General features: G+C 35.9%; 1 protein-coding gene across 1 annotated transcript in view; it reads left to right on the top strand.

The window, feature by feature from the left end:
- kcnn3 (potassium intermediate/small conductance calcium-activated channel, subfamily N, member 3) overlaps positions 1-14,466 on the top strand; it is an 83,261-nt gene extending 68,795 nt beyond the window's left edge. Inside the window, exons 8-10 of the mRNA XM_087812632.1 lie at positions 8,572-8,699; positions 11,507-11,576; positions 13,630-14,466. Of these exons, the coding sequence (XP_087668758.1) occupies positions 8,572-8,699; positions 11,507-11,576; positions 13,630-14,028 (597 nt within the window). The 3' untranslated portion in view covers positions 14,029-14,466. The remainder of the gene's footprint in view (positions 1-8,571; positions 8,700-11,506; positions 11,577-13,629) is intronic.
- The last annotated feature ends 3,699 nt before the right edge of the window (positions 14,467-18,165 follow it).

Consider the following 18,165-nt stretch of genomic DNA (forward strand, 5'->3'; position numbering starts at 1 on the left):
AGTATATCGTATCAAATCATATCGGTAGCTGAGTATATTGTATCAAATCATATCGGTAGCTGAGTATATCGTAACAAATCATATCAGTAGCTGAGTATATTGTATCAAATCATATCGGTAGCTGAGTATATTGTATCAAATCATATCGGTAGCTGAGTATATCGTATCAAATCATATCGGTAGCTGAGTATATCGTATCAAATCATATCGGTAGCTGAGTATATTGTATCAAATCATATCAGTAGCTGAGTATATCGTATCAAATCATATCGGTAGCTGAGTATATCGTATCAAATCATATCAGTAGCTGAGTATATTGTATCAAATCATATCGGTAGCTGAGTATATCGTAACAAATCATATCAGTAGCTGAGTATATTGTATCAAATCATATCAGTAGCTGAGTATATTGTATCGAATCATATCAGTAGCTGAGTATATCGTATCAAATCATATCGGTAGCTGAGTATATCGTATCAAATCATATCGGTAGCTGAGTATATCGTATCAAATCATATCGGTAGCTGAGTATATCGTATCGAATCATATCGGTAGCTGAGTATATCGTATCAAATCATATCGGTAGCTGAGTATATTGTATCAAATCATATCGGTAGCTGAGTATATCGTAACAAATCATATCAGTAGCTGAGTATATTGTATCAAATCATATCGGTAGCTGAGTATATTGTATCAAATCATATCGGTAGCTGAGTATATCGTATCAAATCATATCGGTAGCTGAGTATATCGTATCAAATCATATCGGTAGCTGAGTATATTGTATCAAATCATATCAGTAGCTGAGTATATCGTATCAAATCATATCGGTAGCTGAGTATATCGTATCAAATCATATCAGTAGCTGAGTATATTGTATCAAATCATATCGGTAGCTGAGTATATCGTAACAAATCATATCAGTAGCTGAGTATATTGTATCAAATCATATCAGTAGCTGAGTATATTGTATCGAATCATATCAGTAGCTGAGTATATCGTATCAAATCATATCGGTAGCTGAGTATATCGTATCAAATCATATCGGTAGCTGAGTATATCGTATCAAATCATATCGGTAGCTGAGTATATCGTATCAAATCATATCGGTAGCTGAGTATATTGTATCAAATCATATCAGTAGCTGAGTATATCGTAACAAATCATATCAGTAGCTGAGTATATTGTATCAAATCATATCGGTAGCTGAGTATATTGTATCAAATCATATCGGTAGCTGAGTATATCGTATCGAATCATATCGGTAGCTGAGTATATCGTATCAAATCATATCGGTAGCTGAGTATATCGTATCAAATCATATCAGTAGCTGAGTATATTGTATCAAATCATATCGGTAGCTGAGTATATCGTAACAAATCATATCAGTAGCTGAGTATATTGTATCGAATCATATCAGTAGCTGAGTATATCGTATCAAATCATGTCGGTAGCTGAGTATATCGTAACAAATCATATCAGTAGCTGAGTATATCGTATCGAATCATATCGGTAGCTGAGTATATTGTATCAAATCATATCGGTAGCTGAGTATATTGTATCGAATCATATTATGAGTTGAGTATATTGTATCAAATCATATCAGTAGCTGAGTATATTGTATCAAATCATATCATTCAAATCATAACTCTAACTAGTAGCACTTGTTTTTCTGCAATGAAAGAGTTAAAGGCGTGTTTTTTTATCCCAGCCTGAGGTGGGTAATCTAATCATGAAGGGATGATGTGCTTTAGAAAGTGTGCTTAATGTTCTTAGCTCACAGTTCAGTGGAGTGTTCTGCCGAGAGGATTTACACACTTTAATTAATAACTCTTAAAGTCCGCCGCGTGAGTGTGATGGAGGAAACCACCTGCATGTCGAGGTGTTTGTCACAGTCTCCTCCGACTCTGCTCTTGAAGTCAGAGTCCTTATGCTCGTCGAAGCAATCGGCCGATGTTTTGACCTCGCCGCATTCAAGAGGTCAAAATCCTTGTGATTTCTTTCCGCATGAGAGGTAATTAAAAAAATGTTCTCTGCACCTAACAAGAAAGTGTCTCAGCAGCCAGTCCCTGAGGATCAGGCCTGTGAGGCGCTGACAGTAAATATAACTCTCAGTAGATGCAAGAGGACATAATGACCATCACACACACAAACACACACACACACACACACACAGGAGAGAGCAATTTATTGTCCCATGAGGTCGGTCGACTCACCTGTACTCATCCCAGTAGTCATCCCTTATTCAGCTTATTCAGTTACGAACTTGTCGTCCAGGAATACATATTTAAAATGATTTTATATAGATGAACAAAACATCTGCTTTTAATGGGTCTTGAAGACATGCAGCTAATCCCAGCTCCCCAGGGCGAGCTGCTAGTTTAAAAATAAAATGATAATCATAAAGGAATAAAAGAAAACATCAGTCAAAGATGGGTTTAATGAGAGAAACAAAAGACAGATGTGGAAAAAAGTAGAATTGGAAATATTATCAAATAGTACTACTGTGAAAGTTGTTGTATTCATGTAGCTACTAAATTAGCGATCAAGCTAACGTACCTATTATAAAATAAAAACCAAAATAAAACAGGAATTAAAGACAAAACATAAATGTAATGTTTTGTATTTATTGTAAGTCAATTAAATGATAATGACAAATATTTTCAAGAGTATTTTAATTATATTTTTTAATTAAAAAAATCTTGACCTTTAAAGTATACACTTTATTAAATATTGTTTTGATTTTTTAAGTGCTTTGTGACCCTGGTCTGGAAAAGTGCTCTATAAATATAAATTACTTACTTACAAAATAATGTGCATGAGTATTTGAAAATAAACGTCAATAAAGTTTATAATATTATTTAATGTGTGCTTATATTAAAATACAAGTTGTATAAGAAGACATACAGTGATTTAATTTGTCTAAATTTAAATGACGTTATTATCATTTATATTCATTTTAATTAAATCATTTATAATCACTGCAGGCATCGTAGGAGGAAAATTGATCGTGTTAAAAAATGATTGACTGTGTTTAACAACAAAAAATATAATCATAGTGAACCGAGACGTACGAACAACGAGAAATACATGTTAAATCTAGTCTCTTGTATATATTTTATTTGACCCTCTTTTACGTTAGCATTTAGCAGCGAAATGACATTTCAAAAAAGAAGCTCATCATGAAGAGCTTTTAGTTTCTGTGCTGCATTTGAGGAAAGGTCAGAAGCAGGACCGTCCACGTGTCGCTCCGGCACATGTCGTGTTAATCCACCTGCTTGTTTGTGTTTCCTGCTAAGAAACGCGCTTGAATCTGTTGCTTCTAATTACTAATTACATCCTCGGGTCATTAAGACTCTTCTGAGCCGCGGAGGTCATGGTGTCAAGTATTCTGTTTTTCTCTTGCAGGAGGAAATCTCTAATGAGGTGTGTGTGAGTGTGTTCTTGTATTTTGGTGCTTTTTAAACAAAGTCATTTTTTGGATTATGAGGCGCATTTCTATGGAAATAAATACAGAATTAACAACATAATAAGATCTTGCCTGAACCTCACCGGTATTTGAACCCATGACCTACTTAATTAATGAAGATCGAGTTTTTTAAAAATGATATAAGTTCACATTTACCAACTTAACTAGCCAAATATGAAAGGAAAGATTTCGTGGACATCGATGCAACGATGCTATAAAGACTTTAAAAGTTTTTAAAGACTTACAAATTTTACTTTGTTTACATGTTTTTGAGTATTGAGAATTTTATTAATGTTTTAGCTTTAATATCATCATCATATTCAACGAGACAATAGAGATAAAGAGGGCGAGTTAAAAAAAAGATCTTTATTTCATTTGACTAGTGAAGCATTAGCTTTTAGCATAGCGTTTAGCATTTCATTAGCATTAAATAGAGCATGGAATACTGTAATTAGCATGTTAGCTTAACCCATAAACAAACTCCCAAAAACATTATTATAACAAGCCAGCTAGCTAGCTTAGCATTGGACACTCACAACTAAGTTCATTCTGTTCCTGGAACATTTGACAGTAAATGGAGGAAACTTGAGGTTGAATTCCACATTCTTAGAGATACAACAGCAATAGTGAAGAAAAAAAAACTAAAGCAGCAAAATTATATTTTAAAAAGGCGCTTGTCTTTTCAAAAAAGCTCAACATAGCATTAGCTTTTAGAATAGCGTTGAGCATTATATTAGCATCAAATATAACATAGCATATCAATAAACACAATATCCAGCAAAGATAGTTTGTTTTTCTACTGCCCAACGCTCCAACTGTCATTAGCATGTTAGCTTTAACCAGAAACAAACTCACAAAAAAAGTAATTAAACAAGCTAACTTAGCTTATCTTAGCATGGGATGCTTGGCTCACAATTAAGTTAACTCTGTTCCTTGAATGTTGACAGTCGAGGGAGGAAACTTGAGTTTGAATTATCCATTATTATTTTAGATATATTTAAAAATTGAGCACGTCTTTTCAAGAGAGCTTAATAAAGCCTTAGCATTAGCTTTTAACATTGCATTAGCTTTTAGCATAGCGTTAAGCATTAAATTAAAAAACACAAATATCCAGCCAAGACAATTCGCTTTTCTACTGCCCAACGCTCTATTTAGCATGTTAGCTTAAACCATAAACAAACACAAAAACATTATCAAAACAAGCTTAGCTTAGCTTATCTTAGCATTGGATGCTCAACGCACAATTAAACGTAAATTTGACTTTCTCAGAGCTGCGATCGTGTAAAAATTTAAGAAACAGAGGAGGAGGTGAGGATGCTCGTGTCGTCACATAAACTTCTGGACTATTTTCAAGTCACATTTAGAAGAGAAACCTCCACATCTGGAGCTCCTCTCCTCCCTGCAGATGTTTCTACTCCAGCATCAATGGCTGCCGTCCAAACAGCTTCTCCTGGTGTAGCGACCATAAGGCGAGCAGCAGGAGCGACAGATCTTTGACCTGATGTGAACCATATGCTCCTCAAGTGAGGTTCAGAGAAGGCGTGTCGTGTGTCTGGATGGATCTGGGTCGTCCTGGTCCGAGGATGGATGTTTGTTTGCGAGCGTGACGCGCTGTCGTCCATCATCTCTCTCAGCTCCGGCGGTGATTAATCGGCTGATGAATGAGATTTGAAGCATCAATTTACTCGTTGATAAGTGAAGTATTTCATGAGGCTTCCTGGTCGAGGTAGAAGTGACCGAGGACGAATATGAAAACACATTATATTCTTCTTCATCTCTTCTATCGTGCTGCTATCATTGTACTTATTTAAAATATATTTTCGGTGCTTAAGTAGATAAACAAAAGTACATTTTACAAACTCAGATTTTACTTTGTTTACATGTTTTTTAAGTATACTTTATTCACGCCTTAGCTTTAATGTCATCATCACGAACAACAAGACAATAGAGATAAAAAGGGAGAATTTAAAATAAGATGACTAGTGTAGCATTAGCTTTTAGCATAGCGTTTAGCATTTAATTGGCATTGAATAGTGTAAGTAAGTAAGTAACTTATATTTATATAGCGCTTTTTCAGACGAGGGTCACAAAGCGCTCAAACAATCAAAACAATACTCACTAAAATATATACTTAAAAGGTCAAGATAACACGGCATACTGTAGTTAGCATGTTAGCTTAACCCACCAATGAACTCACAAAGACATTATAAAAAGAAGCTGGCTAGCTAGCTTAGCATTCGATGCTTGGCTGGCAATAGTTAATTAATAAGTTAATTCAGTTCCTGGAACAGTCGAAGGGAGGAAACTTGAGTTTCAGTTACACATTCTTGGAGTTATGACAGCAATAGTGAAGAAAAAATAAAATGAAAATTTAGCACCAAAATTATATTTAAAAATAAAGCTTGTCTTTTCATAAGAGCTCACTATAGCATTAGCTTTTAGCATAGCGTCAAATAAAACGTAGTATATCGTATATATATATATATATGAGCTCAATATCCAGCAAAGATAATTTGTTTTTCTACTGCCCAACACTCCAAGTGTGTTAAGCATGTTAGCTTAAACCATAAACAAACTCACAAAAACAGTATTAAAACAAGCTAGCATAGCTTATCTTAGCATGGTATACTCCATGCAAAACTTTAATTTTTTAAGTTAATTTTGTCCCTGGAACGTTGACGGTCAAGGGAGGAAACTTTTTTTTTTTAGTTGTACATTATCTTTCTGTTTAAAATATATTTTCGGTGCTTAAATATATAAACAAAAGTACATTTTACATTCCGATGTTCAAACTATAACACAAACAACTTTTTAGTTTCCCATGTCGCATTAAACACGTTTCATTCATTTTTTAAATTGATATTTTAACATTTCTACTTAAAATGTTTTATTCATTTATCAGTAATTAATTACTATTCATTTTTGCCAATGCAGGAATGTATTATTGCGATGACATTATAGAATAAAAATGTAATATAATAATGATAATAATATAAGAATATATATATAAGTAATCTTACAAAAGCATGAACACAGAGGGATGAAGAGGGATTAAAACAATCATTCACAAAATAAGTAAGTAATTAATAGTTATTTGTAAATAACCAGATAAGATAGATTGGATTTAAATGATGATTAAAACATATCTTTTAAATGTATCAAGTAAAGAATATAACAAAAAAACATGTAAATGTTTTATAATGCATTTCTTAATAATTGAATTAATACAATTTTGTTTAATTCACAGAAATATTTATCTTTATATAGTTAAAAAATGGTAAAATGTAAACATATTTATTAATATTAAATATTTATATTCATCCTGATACAGTGATTTTATGGCATTTCTTTCAACAACTCAACATGGTTTATTTTGAAATGATCTTGTTTCATCATAATTGAATATAATTGATTGTTTTCCCTGGAGTTCTATCAACTCCATTAAATCAATAAAAGTGTCTCCAAGATCTTATCTTCACGGAGAACGACAATAAAACCTCCTGGAGATCGTCATCCGTGGGCGTTAAAGAAGCGCTAGATAAAAGATGTCCTTCCATCTGGAGTCACGTGGAGGTGAACTTGCTTATTTGTACCATCATGTTGGATTTACATGTTATTACGTCGACATCTGCTGAGTAATTATGTTCCTCCGGAGTTCCTCTGATAATAGAGTGACTTCCTGTGTGTCATGACCACGACCCTGAGTGTCTGTGTTTGTGTGTGTGTGTGTGTGTGTGTTTGTGTGTGTGATGCTTTCAGTGTAGGTCGCTGATTATCCGAGTCGCTTGGGTCTCGTGTGCGTCTCAGACGAGGGGTTTGTACTTTGTTCAGCTTCTTTTTGAAGTCCGTGGTTCAGTTCACATCCCGACCCGTCCTCCATCCGTCAGTCACACGGTCGTAGATGTCGGTTACGAAGCGGCGTCGGCGAAGAGGCAGAGAAATCCTCATCAGGCCGTTGTCTCTGGACTAAGTGAGCGTCGCTCCGGTGTTCCCTGATCCGCACGGAGGAAGATGTTCCCTGACAGCTCCGGAGCAGTGACTCACGCCGACATCTTCTCCGTCTTCTGTGCTCCTTCAAACAAAGGTTGAATCGTTTTTCTGCGGCGGCGACTTTGAGTTGATGGCGTTTAAATGAGATGGTTTGAAGATTTTAAAAACGTTCTTCTGGTCGAGGTTTTTAATCGACCGAGGTATCGCGGTTCAGGAACAAAAAAAGTGTCGTTTTAAGACTTTAAATCAGGAACTTAAATTCGATTTGATAACATTTAATGATAAAGAGCCTTGAAACTGTTGCTGTGCATTTCGGGACTTGATAGTGGAGGTCCTGATCTAACATGGCAGTACATCAAAACACTTATCTAGCAACATGGGACCTTGGCTCCTGAAAAGATTTGAGTGACACCATTCGCTCTCTTTGATGTCGCTTAAATAAATAATAATATTAATAATAATGTCTATTTATAAAGCGCCTTAAACAAACACTTAGAATTGTGACATTAATAAAAAATATAAAGAAAAATTATTGTTTACATTTGTATAGTCTATATACAGTATCTACAGTCAAGTGCAACTTTAAAGAAATAAGATATATATAATATTTATTTTTTTATAAGTGTTATTTTTAAGACTGTAATCTCGTAATAAATCTAACACATACAGCCTAAATTTCGTGATAAATCTAACATATGCCACTAAAATCTCATAATAAATCTACGACATACGACTTTAATCTTGTAATAAATCTAACATATACAACTTTAATGTTGTGATAAATCTAACATGTACAACGAAAAAAAAAACACATTTAAATATTGTTGAGCTCGTGAAGTGCACCGAACTCAAGTGTGTGTTGTTGCCCACAGCAGTTGTATTGTGAGCTTGTTCTGCCTCTGATCATCATCATCATCATCATCATCATCGTCGGACCTCAGGAGACGACTGTTCATGAAAGACATTGGCAAGAGATCCAGTGTTTGTAGAGACAGACTGCGAGGATGAGGACAGAAGCTCAGAACAGGAAGTCGTTGTTTGTTGTTTTGTTTTTTTTATGTAAAGACAAACCTGTCGCTAAAACACCAGTGTCTCCTGTGTTTGTGCGTCAGATCAAGAACGCGGCGGCGAACGTTCTGAGGGAGACCTGGCTCATCTACAAACACACCAAGCTGCAGAAGAAGATCGACCACTCCAGGGTCCGCAAACACCAGCGCAAGTTCCTGCAGGCCATTCACCAGTAAGAGTCACACTCGACACGCAGGTCACATGTTCTAATCCCACAAAGGCACGATCAAACACGCACGGATGAATCGTGCTCTGGCAGGAATAGAAGCCGAACAATCGGACCTTTGTTCACTTTTATATCAGATAACGGCGAGTAAACATCACGGCAGAAGTGATGACGTCGGCGTTTATGCATCACCTCAACATCACAGTATATAGAGCTGGACCGCTGACAAGCTGTGCACCTGTGACCACATGTGACTTACAAGTCACACCTGTTGCACTGCATCATGGGAGCTATTAATAGTCATAAATTAGTTGCGTACTATACTCGTGGTGTATTGAAGGGTCAGACAAGAATCTGGCGATTAGGTACGTATTACAATACAGGAGCAACAATACTATATATATTTAGAAGCTGTAGGAAGAAGTATATATGTGTAGTGCAGAATATACAGACCACATGACTCTTGACGAAGTCGTAACTACTTTCATTTGTTTTGAAACCAAAATATGTCCAAATATTAGCTTTAAAAGCTGCTGGAGTCGACTGTATCCTCTTGTCCTCAGTCATGCCCAGTGTCTCGCAGGTTTTTTTTATGATTAGATGAATGAAGCGATGACCGTATATTCAAGGATTATTTTATTTTGTTATTTCCGGGAACTTGAAAAGACAACCATGAGTTTAGGTATAGAGTAAACAAAATGTGTATTTACAGATGAAAATATATGTATTATTGGAAAAAAAAATCAGATATAAAAGTATAATTATAAATATATATATGGTGATGAGGAAAGTCTGCGAGTGAATACATATTTTTTAATTAAAATATATAGAAATAACTAGAAGAATTGCATTGCAGTGCACTGAAATTAATAAGTAGTATAACTAGTAGTAAAAGAAGTAGAAGTATTAGAAGTAAAAGTATAATAAGTAGTTGAAGTAGTAGAAGAATCAGTAGTAGAAGTATAAATAGTAATAGTAGTAGAAATAGAATAAGTAGTAGAAGTAGTAGTAAAAGAAGTAGAATAATTAGTAGTAGAAGTAGAAGTAGTAGAAGAAGTAGTAGAATTATAAATAGAAATAGTAGTAGAAGTAGATGTAAAAATAGAATAAGTAGTTGAAGTAGTAGGATAATTAGTAGTAGAACTATAAATATAAATAGAAGTAGTAGTAGTAGAATAAGTAGAAGAATTAGTAGAATAAGTAGAAGTAGAATGAGTAGTAGTAGTAAGTAAACAAAAGTGTTGTTAAAGTTGAGGTGTGAGTAGATTAATTTACAGGAAGGTCAAAGGTCAAGTGAATTGGAAAAAAGGGTAGAAAAAGAGGACTAGAAGAGAGACTTGAAGAGATGAAAAAATCTAGAACATAGCCTGCATTTATGGAACGAGCAGAATTGATAAAAGTTTAAATAATAATAATAATGATCTCAATTTGAATCAGCCTTAAAGTTTGTTTCCTGAACCCAGTGACCTCTTGACCTCAGGAGCCGATTCACCTGTTCTTAACCAGTGGTGTCAGAAGTCGGAGCCTGTGACCTCAGTGGAGCGTGAACGTGAGCGAGTGTCAGGAGAGTGAAGCCAGTGTAGAGCTTGATGGACAACAAGAGATCCAGAGGAAAATCAAGGTCAAATCTGTGAACATGTTACTGATGCCTCAGAAGCTCAAGAGCTGCAGGTTTTTAATGGAGGCAGAATGAGTCGTTTAACCTGATCCTGTGAGCGTCACTGAACTCTTATTTATAAACATGTGTTTGGACCTTTACCTTCACTTATGTGGCTCAGTGTGGTAGTTATGTCTTATTATTTTACTTTATTAGAAGAGTTTATATCCTGTGTTGATGGATTTTGGTTTAAATATTACATTTTCAGTCATTCAAGGTCAATAATATTTGATATTTTGATATTAAAATAATCTTTTTAATTACAATACCTGACGCTTGTCGTGTTTACATTTTCACAAAACCTTTGATAATATTGACATTTTTCACATATAACACTTTTTAATGGATTTTAAAATGTATATTTTGTAGGGTTTTTTTGTAAATACATCCCTAACCAAAGCTAACGATACTACTTACCGATAAAAAAATTTTACTTAAAAATCTTTTTAATTATTTTTGTAGCTTCACGAATGATAATTGTTAATATAATATATAAATATATATATTTTTTATATTTATATACATAGTTATGTATTTACGACTTGTTTATTTTTCTTGTTTTCATAATTAAAATGTTCCCAAAACTCATGAATACTTGTTTATCTTTTGAGATCAAGAATATTTTAACAGTTAAAAGGATTAAAATAGTTTCATTGAAGTCGTGTTTGTTCGCAGCGTCTCTTGTTTGATTCAAGTTCTGATAAAAATATTCTTTTGAGATTGTTTTTCTGCCTGTAATCGACTAAAATGCTTAATATAAATATTTTTAATGGCCTTATTTTTTCTTCGACATGACTTCTAAGTCGTTTCTCAAAAGTAGGTCAATCGGCTGAGGGGGGTCTAGTGTTAGTGGAAGATCAAAAATCCACATTGTTGCATTTCACCCATTTATCTTTTGTGGAAGTTTGAAAATAGCAAAACAGATTTCAACAAAAACCTGAAGGTCTTCTTCGACTATTGTTGCAGTGCATTATGGGTCACAGCTGTGCGTAAAAAGAAAAAAAATCAGGTCGTACATTACGTGTAAAAGAAAGTGAACAAGTTCGACAAACAGTTCTTGAAGGAACTTACTGATCCGAGGCTCTATTTACCAGCTTTTTAACTTTCCATGTGTGTGTCTGTGTGTGTCTGTGTGTGTCCTTGTGTGTGTTTGCAGATTACGCAGTGTGAAGATGGAGCAGAGGAAGCTGAGCGACCAGGCCAACACACTCGTGGACCTCTCGAAGGTGAGACACCGAAGTGGCCGTCGATTTATTGAAGACGCATCTGTCCTGAGATACTGGCCGACGTTCCTCGTCCTCCATCATGACCTGCCTCCTTCCCCGGCTTGATGTCGCCTAGCAACCGGAACAAGTGTTAAAACAGGGATGACTGGGAGTGAGGAGGAGGAGGGGGGGGGGCGCTCATGTTTTTCTGTGAGTGTGTGGGTGCCGGAGTGAGAATGTGAGTGCACACGTGTGTGTGTGTGTGTGTGTGTGTGTGTGTGTGTGTGTGAGTGTGTGTGTGTGTGTGTGTGTGTATGTTCACTTTCATTCTCTCTCTTGTTCTCTCTTCACAACGTTACACCCACACAGAGACTTCCCTCCAGCCTCGTCTTTATCGCTTCTTCTTCTTCTTCTTCTTCTTCTTCTTCTTCTTCCCGTCGCTCACCATCTCGTCGGCTTCTTTCCAGCCCTGTGACGTCTCACTTCGTCTCGTTAACCGATTAACTGTCGTGTCAAAAGTGTAGTCGTGTGCGCCGTCCCTCCTATAGAATCTCGATAAGACGTTCAACTGTTGCTGTGCGTTATGGGACTTTTTAGATTGAGCGCTTTTCAACCGTTAAAGCAGCAATGGGTTAGATTTTAAATGTTGTTTCTGGCTCCCCCGGTGCCAGAAGAGTGTAACTGCAATATCATGAAACTTATGTTGCCACATACACAGAAGAGCATAGACCGTCTCATATACATTCATTAGTTTGTTTGAGAAATAACTAAGACAAGATGGAAGGAAAAAAAAAGAAGATGCATGATAGAAAAAGATGAGTGGAGCTAGAAGAAGAAAAAACAAGATAGATGTGGAAGATACAAGATGAAAACAAAAGTAAACGCATGATAGAAGTTGTGAAACATACAAGAAGATAATTCTAGATATAATTAGAAAAGTAGATACTAAAGATAGAAGATAAAGGAAAAAGAAAATACAGGTTAGAAAAAAAAATATGGATGAAGAAGAAGATAAAAGATAGAACAACGTAGAGGATACAAGATAGATGATAAAAGCAGGAAGTAAACTAAGATGTAAGTTATACAAAGAAAATAAAGATGTGATGAAAGGAAAATACAAAAGGGAACGAAATATAATTTTTTTTTTAAAAAGGTTCAAGATGAAGGAAAAAAGCAAAAGGAAAAAAATAGAAGATAAAAAAAACAAGATTTGAGATCAAAAACAAAAAGTATAAGGAACAAAAAAGAAGATTAAAAAAAAAGGTATACGGATAAAAGTTAAAGGAACAAAAAAGAACATTAAAAAATAAGATACGAGATGATATGAAAATAAATAAACAAGATTAAAGGAAAAGGTAAAAAGGACCAAAATAAGATATTTCTTAAAAGATGTTCAAGATAAAATTAAAAAGTTAAAGTAACAAAAGAAAAATGTAAAAATAAGATACGAGATAAAAGGAATAAAGTAAAATAAACTAAACAGAAGATTCATTTTAAAAAAAAAAACAAGATTCATGATCAAAGAAAAAAAAGGAACAAACTAAAAAATAAAAAATGTAGAAAATGTTTTAGATAAAATGAATAAAATAGAAGATTAAATAAAGAAGATTCAAGATCAAAGAAATAAAAGTAAACAAAGAACACTAAAGATAATCTATGTTGTCAATCATTTTTTCTGATTCTGAGGAATCAGAACAAATTAGAAGATAAAACATACGAGAAATGATAGAAGTAGAAGAAGATAAAAGAATAAGACGACTTCAAAGACTTGAAGAATATAGATGAATAGATGAAAAAGACATTTGTATGACGTCCATCACTGACGTCCAATCGAGGCCAATTCCAATTGAATTATGGGAAAAAAAACTTTGTTTTCTTCCACGTATTGTTCTTTTCCTACTCAATTGTCTGAAGGTGAAACTGATGTCAGTTCAGTCAAAAACAAGTCTTTCTAAAGTGGCAGCTTCAAGGTCTTTGGAACTCATCAGCAACTTTCATGACGTCCGTTGCAGCTGCTGAACAAATGAACGAATGAATGAATGAACGAAGGAGTGCTAACGCCTCTCCTCCTCAGATGCAGAGCGTCATGTACGAGCTCATGTCGGAGCTCAACGACCGCAGTGAAGACCTGGAGCGTCAGATGTTGTCTCTGGAGCAGCGAGTGGAGCAGCTGACCGCCGGCTTCAACGCCCTGCCGGCCCACCTGTCGGCCACCCTCAGCGCCCAGCACGCCGCCCTGGTGCACCTGCTGCGCGAGAGGGACTGCGGCGGCGGCGGAACCATGGTCGCCGTCTCCCCCTCCAGCTCGCTGACCTCCACCCCGGCCGCCGTGGTGTCCCCCGTCCAGGCGCCCCCGGCCCCGCTCGCACAGCTCCCCCCCCCCTCAGAGTCCCCCTCATCATCATCATCACCGACCTCCCCCCTCACCCCCGAGGTGACCCTGGAGACCACCCCGAACTCCCCCGGCTGCTGAGGACCCTGGCTCCACGAAGAGCTGGAGAGCGATAATGGGATCGAGATTAACGGCTGATGAAGGGACTTCAGGGGCACGAGGAGCGAGGGGGGGGGGGGGGGGGGGAGACTCTCCAGGGGGGTCAGGGGTCGGGGGGGGGAGGAAGCATGTCAGGTGGGTGAGGAATGGAAGGAAGGAAGGAAGCAGAAAGAATAATTACACAAACTTCTTAGAGCTTCTAAATGGAATCCACTCTAAAAAAAGCTCAAACAAGCCTTTCTTGCTCTCCGCTATTATCTCTCTATCTCTCTCTCTCTCTCCCTCTCTCTCTCTCTCTCATCATCAGGAATTAATGACCATGACTTTTTATCCATAGGATGTATTTTCTATCTGAATGCTAAGTGTGTGTTAACAAACGAGCATCCCTTTAACAGAAGGTACGATCAATACGACCACGGAGACACAACACAGTGGCTTGAACACACACCGACACACACACCGACACACACACAGACGTCATCCCGTCATCGCGCTACTACACAAAGTTAGCACAGCACAAGCCTTTTTCCATCGCGCGGCCATTAGCGGCCGCACAGCAACACAAGTGCACTAAAGACGACGACACTGAAGCCTATAACTGCCGATAATCAATACTCACTCGTGGAGCTGCTCCAGCCTTCAGGACGTTCAACGCCGCCGTCGCTGCTTTACTTACATTTGTATCGAAGGTGTGTGTCAGTGCCATCGCAATATTGACGAGGTTTTTCTCTTACATTACGTTGTTTTTTTAAATTAAATCGAATATTTTATTTTAGATTGTTTTTACACATAGAGTTTGATATTGTTATTCAAATTTGTCAATAATATTTGTTCTAAATTCTATATTTTTTAATTCAAAGCCTTTTAAATTCAATATAAAAATGTGATCAGTTCAACCGATCAATATTCCGATGGCTCTGATATTCTTCCAAACTTCTTTAAAACACACAAAAAAAAAACAGAAAGACAAAGAGAACGAGACTATATTCATAAAAAAAAAAATGCCGGAACTATAGAAGTACAAAGTTTGACTTAACGAAAAGTTTAAATATTTTCTGAAAGTTTAAAAAGGGCAAAACATTTTTATTTAGGACAAAAGTTTGATTAAAAATGTTACAATTATGAGTTTATATATCAGTTGCTGCTTTAAATTATGATAATAAATGAATAATACAAAAATAATAACACAAAATGGAAAATAAAATAATTTCTTAATGGTTTACATACATATCCATATTTTAATGCCGTAGTAAAAATAATAGATTTTTAATTTAGTACTAATATATTAATAATACTGGAATAAATGTGTAAAATAAGAAGTATTTACATCCTTTCAAGAGTTTAGATACTTTTTTTTAAAGTCATATGATTTTTATTATTTGACAATCATGAGTTTTTATTTTGTAGTTTCAGTTTCATTTAAAAAAAATGCTAGTTTTTAATGATATTTGCTGAAATCCTTGGATCTTTCATTGATATTTTAGATTAAAACGAAGGCTCATCGGCGTGAACCAGTTTTTCTATTTTGAAAGTAAACATCTCTCGGGCTGACGTGTGAACCCTGAAAAACAACTCGTCGTATCCGCCGAGCTCTGTCAAGAGACGTCGACGCGCCGAACACAAAACAAACCACTTATCTGTCGTGAATGTGAGCGAATGCTTTCATTCAAAGTTGTGACACTTCAGCGACTCGCTCCAGCGAAGCAAACAAATCACCGAGGAGGTGTTTCCCCGCCGTCGCCTCCGCTCAGAGCGGCTTTGAAATCCCGCCGTCCGACCGGAGCGTGCGCGCTTCTGACGCGCTAGCATGGCCGCGCGCTTAAGCTAGCGACGACACGCATGGACGGATAGAAAAAATCTTCAGTTTTAAAGAAAGAGCTGAGCCAGAAGCAGGGCTTTCAAGTCCGATTCACGACGTTAGGTAGAAATTGAAGGTTAGCGACGACGGTTTTTCGTAATCAAACAAAAACTTTCAGGGTTTTTTTTCTTGACGAAAAACTGAAAACTTGAAATATTTTAAATTCTTATTTATAAAAGAGGAATATCTCTTTAAATTAAAACTCGTAGCGCTTTTTGTTTTATATATATTTTTTGAAGCATTTTAGGCGTCAAAGTCGTGTTTGAAGCGAAGCATGATGGGAGAAAAAAAAAACCACTGGCAGACATAAAAAAAACGAATGAATGAATGAATCACTCTTTTCTCTCCTTTACTCCCTCGTTCTTGTAAAAATCGAAACGATTTATTTATTTAAATATAATCAAAATGTTGATTGTTGGCATTTATTTATTGCACAGCGAGACTACTTTTTATACACGAGTCCGTGACGGCCATCTTTGTTTTCATTTGCTTGTATTTTCTTTTTTTGTCCTAAAAAACCTGTTGTCATGAATGTAGTCCATGTGAAGAATGGCTTACACTGCCTCACACACACACACACACACACACACTCGCTCACACACACCTCAACAACCGAAGTGCTCTATTTTAAACGGACTTTCAATACGAGGCAGAACCTGCTGCCGCCGCTGGGGACGAGAGGAGGCAGAAAAAAAAAAAAAAATCTCCACAATATTTTTCCGAGGGAACAACTGTGAAAAATCCAGGCACGGACCTGTTACTCCGCTGTACATCCTCACAGCTTTAAAACGGATCACGGAGGACTCTGGATGAACACAAGGGAATCTAATCTTATCAAGGATGCATGGCCATGAAGGAACAGCTGTTCAGGAATGACTTTTGGTTTCTACGAAAGGAATTATTTTGAGAAGAGAAGAAAAAGAAAAAAAAGAGACTGGAGTACCTTTTAGCAACACTCTGTGGCCGGAATACTGAAGTACACGCGCTCGGAAATCTTGTACAGTATAGTGTCGACCAGGACAAAAAAAAAAAAAAACTAGCTTTGTATTGCTTAGTCTTTTTCTACCACTACGATGAAACAGTTCTAGCGGATAATCTACTATTAACTAACTATAGTATTCTTCTCATTCTCCATGGCAACTACCATAGGCCTGACATGTATTACCGATTATATCCACAAGGAAGTGCCGTTCAAGGTTGAAATTATTTTGTAACTTTTATTTTATCAGAGAAAATTAATAAAGTATATATCTATGATTTACAGCTTTCACGTCCGGCCTCTTGTCTTCATTTCAGAGTCGGGGAGGGAAAAAAAGTGCGGCCCGGGGGCCAACGGGCGGCCCTTTGACTGTGTTTAAGTGGACCGTTCGAACCACGAGGCTAATCGTCTACAGAGCAACTTTTTCTTTAGCTAGTAGTAATATTCTCTACTTTTTTTTATTATTGTGATTCTCACCATTGTTTTCTGTCCCTCATTATAATATAAAAATATCATATTAACAAGTATGATTTACAGTTCACAAGGTTTTTAGTTTTTAGAAACTCAAAGGACAAAATTGCAAATGAAAATTTGCTAAATTAATGATACAAGTTCTGAGAAAAAATTGCCTAAAATGTTTGTAAGTCGGACTGAATCCCGTACTTTTGTAGGAGCAGCAGGTGCTTGACTTGCAAACAAATATATAAAGTACATTTTTGGTGGATTAACAGTTTGTCCACTCGAAGGGTTAAGTTTGTCGCTCGAGATGCTTCAAATAAAATGAAATATCAAATAAAATAACATCTGTTAGCAACATGTGTTGTTTATAAAATGAGTTTTTCCACTAATTATTAAAATCTCTTTAACTGTATTAATGAAAAAATGAAACTTATCAAGTGCAGTAAAACGTTTCTTAAGCTAATAGATTTATTTGGAACTTAAAAAAAAACATTTATTAATATTTCATATATTCTTGTTTTTCCTTTTACTTATTTGTGGTTTTCTTGATTGTTTTTTTTGTCCCTCGAATATCAAATTTATTATGTTGGATCCACAAAATAATTAAATTAAATTAAGTCAAATAGCAGTTATTAACAAGATTTTCTTTTGACTTTATTTCCACAAATTATCATTTAATTATTTTTTTCTGTTTTGCAAATTGTGGCCCTTCGACTGTATCAGTGCATCAAAAGTCAAAGTAAACCCACAAGGTTTCACTCGTACAGTAGAACTATTTCTAAGATTACAGTTTAATTTAATAAGATTTATTACTATTTAAATT

Source organism: Callionymus lyra, chromosome 17, assembly GCF_982586985.1.
Source record: "Callionymus lyra chromosome 17, fCalLyr1.hap1.1, whole genome shotgun sequence".
Taxonomy (NCBI): Eukaryota; Metazoa; Chordata; class Actinopteri; order Syngnathiformes; family Callionymidae; genus Callionymus; species Callionymus lyra.